The sequence below is a fragment of the Mastomys coucha genome, unplaced genomic scaffold (assembly GCF_008632895.1).
Source record: "Mastomys coucha isolate ucsf_1 unplaced genomic scaffold, UCSF_Mcou_1 pScaffold22, whole genome shotgun sequence".
Taxonomy (NCBI): Eukaryota; Metazoa; Chordata; class Mammalia; order Rodentia; family Muridae; genus Mastomys; species Mastomys coucha.
This window is the reverse complement of record NW_022196905.1, coordinates 123,800,381-123,806,217: the sequence shown is the minus strand read 5'-3', so window position 1 is coordinate 123,806,217 and position 5,837 is coordinate 123,800,381. Positions and strand designations below refer to the sequence as shown.

Sequence of the window (5,837 nt, the reverse complement as noted above, 5' to 3'; positions counted from 1 at the left end):
ATCCGCCTGCCTCCGCCTCCCAAGTGCTAGGATTAAAGGCGTGCGCCACCACCGCCCGGCTGGTTTTTACACTTTCAAAGGTTGTTTCTTGCTTTTGTTTTTGTTTTTTGTTTTTTTGTTTTTTTGTTTTTTTTTTGTTTTTCGATACAGGGTTTCTCTGCATAGCCCTGGCTGTCCTGGATCTCACTCTGTAGACCAGGCTGGCTTTGAACTCAGAAATCCACCTGCCTCTGCCTCCCAAGTGCTGGGCTTAAAGGCGTGCACCACCACTGCCTGGCTCAAAGATTGTTTTTAAGACAGGGTCTCAGCAGTGTAGCCCTAGCTGGCCTTGAACTCTTGATCCTTTTTATGTCTTGGGTGACTTCTGGGATTAAAGACATGGGCCACCTTGATGACCCCTCCCCAAGACAGGTATTCTCTGTGCAGCTCAGGCTGTCCCAGCACTTGTTCTGTAGACCAGGCTGGCCTCCTGTCTCCCCAGTGCTGCAATAAGTGACATGCGTCACCACCGCCCGGCTGAAGGTGCCCTTTAAAGTCTCTTTAATGCTAACTGACATCAGACCCCAGGGTCTCTGAGCCAGCATCAGTTAAGTCCTGCAGTTAGTACAGCTCCGCATCAGGACAGATCTTTTAGTTGTGCTCAAGTGAACCTCACATCAGGCCCAGCTCTAATAATCCTTTTGTGTTAAATCCCAGGATCCGCCTCTCATGTTCAGTGAGGAGTACCAGAAGGCTCTCCTGGAGAACTATCATTCAGTTCTGGATCAGAAACGAAAAGAATATGTGGTTGGAGAGCTCATCTGGAATTTTGCTGACTTCATGACAAACCAGTGTGAGTGTCTGTTAGGCTTGTGTTTTTTTTTTTTGTTTTTTTTGTTTTTTTTTTTCTCAGGTTGGCATTTTCCTTTCTGGGCATTTGCAAGATACTAGTCCCAGCACTTGGGAGGCAGAGGCAGGTGGATTTCTGAGTACGAGGCCAGCCTGGTCTACAAAGAGAGGTTCAGGAGAGCCAGGGCTATACAGAGAAACCCTGTCTTGAAAAACGGGGGAAAAAAAAAGAATACTAGTAATGAGGTTGGAGAGATGGCTTAGGTAGTAAAGTGCTTGCTTAGGTCTAGTTTACAGTGGTTAAAAGGAGAAGAGTAGGCTTCGGATTGGGTTGTACCTCCCTCCCCAGCTTTTGATGGGCATCTCACTATGCAACCCTGGCTGGCCTGTGGACCAGTTTGGTCTGAAACTCATAGTAATCCAAGTGCCTCCGTCTCTTGGGGGCTAGAATTAAATGTGTGTGCCTCCATGGATTTTTAAACGTTATTACATTTTTATTTAGTCAGGGTTTGGGGAGTGGAGTGTGTGTGTGTGCATGCCATAGCATGTAGGTAAAGGTTAGACAACTTCGGGGAGTCTGCTTGCTCCCTCTATCACGTGGGTGCCTGAGATTGAACTTGGGGTGATTAGGTTTCATAGCAAGTATGTGTACTTTCTGAGCTCTCTTATCAGCCCTTCTTGGTTTCTTGTTTTGTTTTGTCTTAGCACCATTGAGAGTAATAGGAAACAACAAAGGGATCTTCACTCGCCAGAGACACCCCAAAACTTCGGCCTTTATTTTGCGAGAGAGATACTGGAGGATTGCCAACGAAACCAGAGGTCTCGGTTCAGTGCCGAGGACCCAGTGTTTCGGAAGCAGACCACTCACGTTCTAAAGCTACAGCTACCTCACTGCAGACTTGGCCTGATGAAGTGAGAAGCATTCTCTCAGCAGAGCAGGTGTCCCCAGATCCTTCCTGGCACCAGTGTTTCTACTTGGGATTTTGTGAACTGATACAAAGTAAAAAGTAGAAGTGATATCAAAGCTTTTCTTCCGTGGGGATAATGACTTGCAAGGCCTTAGGCTCAGGAATGTGTCCTGCTGAGAAGTATCCCGGGTCATTTCTGTTATTTTTTTTGGCCTTGGCTTTGTGCACTCTTGAAAGCCTGACGTGTGTGAACATTCTCACTACATTAAGAGCTACTGGTGAGGGGCTGGAGTGATAGCTCACAATTTAACACTGACTGTTCTATTGGAGGTTCCAGATTCAATTCCTAGCACCCACCGGGTGGCTAACTATGAGCTGTTACTCCATTTCCCAGGTGATCCAAATGCACTTTTGGCTCCTGCAGGTACCACATGTATGTGGTGTATGGATGTACATGTGGGGAAAATAGTCATACATGTAAAATAAAAATAAATCTAAAAAACAAAAAACTGTGTTCTTTCTTTTGTTCCTATTGTTGTTGTTTGAGGCAGGGTTTATCTGTGTAGTTCTGGCTGCCCTGGAACTTATTCTGTAGACACGCTGACCTCAAAATTAGAGACCCACCTGCTCCGCCTCCCAAATGCTGGGTGTGTGCCACCACCACCACTCCACAACAAATTTGTTTTAAAGTGCTTATGTGACAGATTGTTCACTGCCCTGAGATGACACCCATGCGTGGGCATCTAAACAAGCTAATCTTGATTGACCCAGTGAGAGTGAGTCATTCACCAAATGTCACCGAGGAGCTAGGTGTGGTGGCACATGGTTTTAACCCAACACTAAGGAGGCAGAGGCAAGAAGATCTCTGAGTTCCAGGTCAGACCTGTCTCAAAACAAAGCTCCCACAGCCCATAGGTAATCAGACAGACCACTACAGGGCAGTGACTGACAGACAGACCACTTTCTGTGGTTGAGAAGACAAATTTTTTTTTTTTTTTTTTTTTTTGGCTTTTCGAGACAGGGTTTCTCTGTGTAGCTCTGGCTGTCCTGGAACTCACTCTGTAGACCAGGCTGGCCTCGAACTTAGAAATCCACCTGCCTCTGCCTCCCAAGTGCTGGGATTAAAGGTGTGCGCCACCACCGCCCGGCTGAGAAGACAAATTTAAGATTCAAATGCCAAATCTCTGACTTGTGAGCTCACAACTCCAGCCTGGTCTTCGTGTGCACATGCATGCTTGTGGGGGCCAGAGAACAAACTCAGTGGCTATCCACCTTGTTTTCTGAAGCAGGGTTTCAGATTAGGGGAGGACTCACTAAGTAAACTAAGCTGCTGGCCAGCAAGCCCCGAGGTTCTGGCAGTCTCTACTTCTCCTGTGTTGAGATTGCAAGCACATGCTACCAGTCAGTTTAGCTTGTAAGCATGAGTTCTGAGAACTGTACTCAGGGTTCTTATGCATGTACAGCAAGCACTTTACTGACAAAAGTGTCACTACAGGCTTCCCTAGTTTAGTCTCAGCAGGCAGGACAGCTTTGTGTAGAAGCCTAGTGGCTCTCACCAATGTCACTGACTAGGATCTGCCTCTTTAAACAGGGCCCGTATAAACTAGTGTTCTGTGTCTGGTACCTCCAGGGCGATGACCTGCTGTCATGCTAAGTCTCCCTTTGGGGATCTGTCTGTTTCCCTGGTCCAGAGGTTCCACCGAGGCAAGGGTATGTAACTACCTATTCTTCCCAAGATCAATCCTGGTTTTTCAAGCTGTCCAGTCAGATGGAAGACAAGAAGCCACGTGCAGTGCTGGAGACAGCTTTTTTTTTCTCAGGGTCACTTCCATGCCTCTACACACATTCCTTCCCAGTCTTCCTTCCCTAGACCCTCAAAAAGTAGAGCACCTATACTTACTCTCTTGAGAACCTTTAAAAGCGAAACTGTTGAAGCTGGGTGTGGTGGCACCTGCCTTTAATCCCAGCACTCAGGAGGCAGAGGCAGGTGGATCTCTGTTGAGTTTAAGGCCAGTCTGGTCTACAGAGTGAGTTCTAGGACAGCAAGGGTTACACAGAGAAACTCTTGTCTTTAAAAAACAGGGAGGGGTGCAGGGGAAGAAGAGACTATTGTTAGTTCAGGTGGGAAGAAATTTTAGGGGTTCTGTACTTCATGTCACCACAGACCCCTTATGTATTTCAAAATACCCAAGTTTTGTGTCTTAGTTTAATATAATTTTAAAAATATTTTATTGTCAATTTTCTGTGTATGTTTGTGAATCACATGTGCCTGGCCTGATGCAAGTAAAGGCCGGAACATATTACACCCTCTGGAACTGGAGTTATAGGTGTTTGTGAGCCACCATGTGGATGCTGGGAATTGAACCCCAGTCCCTTGGAAGAACATGGTCACTGGGCTGACCTTGGATGCTTTGGTCCTCCTGCCTGCATGTGGTGGATCACAGGTATTATTACTTCCAGTTTACACCAAACCTAGGGCCTTATGCACCCACCCATGCAAGCTATTAACAGGAACATATCCCCAATCCAAGTCCTAAAGTTTCATGCAGAAGAACACATTTATTCAGGGAAGGATGGATAAGTTTCGATTTCAAAAGGACTCATCTTGTTTATAGATGTTACCTCTGTAAAGGACTGAGGAATGGAAAACTCAAAAACTATGCAGACATCTTAAAACATTCTATGTGACATCTATTGTCCGCCCCCACCCCCATCCCTTTTATGTGTACGAGTATTTTGCCTGCATGTATGTCTGAGCACCACTGTATCTGCAGGCCCAGTTCCTGTGGAGACCGTAGGAAGGCATCAGATCCCCAGGAACTAGAGTTACAGGTGGTTGTGGAATGTTACATAGGTGCTGAGAGTGCAACCGTAGATCTAAAGAACAGCTAAGCCATCCTCTGTTGTTTTTTGAGACAGGGTGTGACACAGCCTAGGCTGGTCTCCAACTCAGTATGCAGCTGAAGATGACCTCCAACTTCTGTCTCCCAGGTACTGGAATAATAGGCATGTGTCACCAATACTTATCTGGTTCACTGCCCCCCTCCCTTTTTCCTCCTTTCCTTCTTCTGCTAGGAATGCAAAAAGCCTACTAAACAAATGCTCTCCTACTGAGCTGTGTCCTCAGCCCTATCGTGGCTCCTGTCTTACCCCTGGAGCTGTACTTACAGGTGGTTATGAGCCACCATGTGGGTGCTGGGAACTGAACCTGGGTCCTCTGCAAGTGTTCTTAACTACCGAGTTCTCTCTCTACTCTCATTATTTTTGAGACAGGGTCTCAACCAAGTAACTCTGGCTGTCCTAGAAACTCATGTAGATCAGTCTGGTCTCACAAAAGTATGTCTGCTTCTGCTGTGATCAAAGGCCTAAGCCACCACAGCATACAGCCCTGTCAAGGATTCTTTTATTATTTTTATTATTATTATTATTATTATTATTATTATTAGTAGTAGTAGTAGTAGTAGTAGTAGTAGTATTATACGTAAGTACACTGTAGCTGACTTCAAATGTGCCAGAAGAGAACATCAGATCTCATTATTGGTGGTTGTGAGCCACCAGGTGGCTGCTGGGATTTGAACTCAGGACCTTCTGAAGAACAGTCAGTGCTCTTACCCACAGAGCCATCTTACCAACTCCCAAGGATTTTTTTTTTTTAATTTTCTTTCATGTATATGGTGTTTTAGCTGCATGTGTGAATGAGTCAGATCCCCTGGATCAGGAGTTACAGACAGTAATGAGCTGCCATGTGTGTCCTGGGAATTGAACCCAGGTCCTCTACAACAGCCAGGGTTCTTAACCACGAGCCATCTCTCCAGCCCCTTGTCACGGATTCTTGAGAATCACAGGAATCCAAGAACATTGACCCTAAAAAAATCTGAATAAAAATTGAAGAGAAAAGGCTCCCCATTAGTACCTATAGAGATGGGGTTCTGGTACCACGGATGCTCAAGTCCTCCCTGACTCTAAACTTTGTTTCGTCTGGTTTCATTTCTGAAGACTCCACACTGGAGTAAGAATGATGGCAGCACAATATCCACAGGTAATGTCTACATTTATTTTATACCAAAAAAGTTATTATGTGCAACAAATAAACATTCTTAC

General features: G+C 45.6%; 1 protein-coding gene across 3 annotated transcripts in view; it reads left to right on the top strand.

Moving 5' to 3' along the window:
- Positions 1-2,245, top strand: part of Gusb (glucuronidase beta) — a 16,521-nt gene extending 14,276 nt beyond the window's left edge. For all 3 annotated transcript variants that reach the window (XM_031338100.1, XM_031338102.1, XM_031338101.1), the window contains exons 11-12: positions 697-832; positions 1,534-2,245. In XM_031338100.1, the coding sequence (XP_031193960.1) occupies positions 697-832; positions 1,534-1,703 (306 nt within the window). In that variant the 3' untranslated portion in view covers positions 1,704-2,245. The remainder of the gene's footprint in view (positions 1-696; positions 833-1,533) is intronic.
- Positions 2,246-5,837: the final 3,592 nt, after the last annotated feature.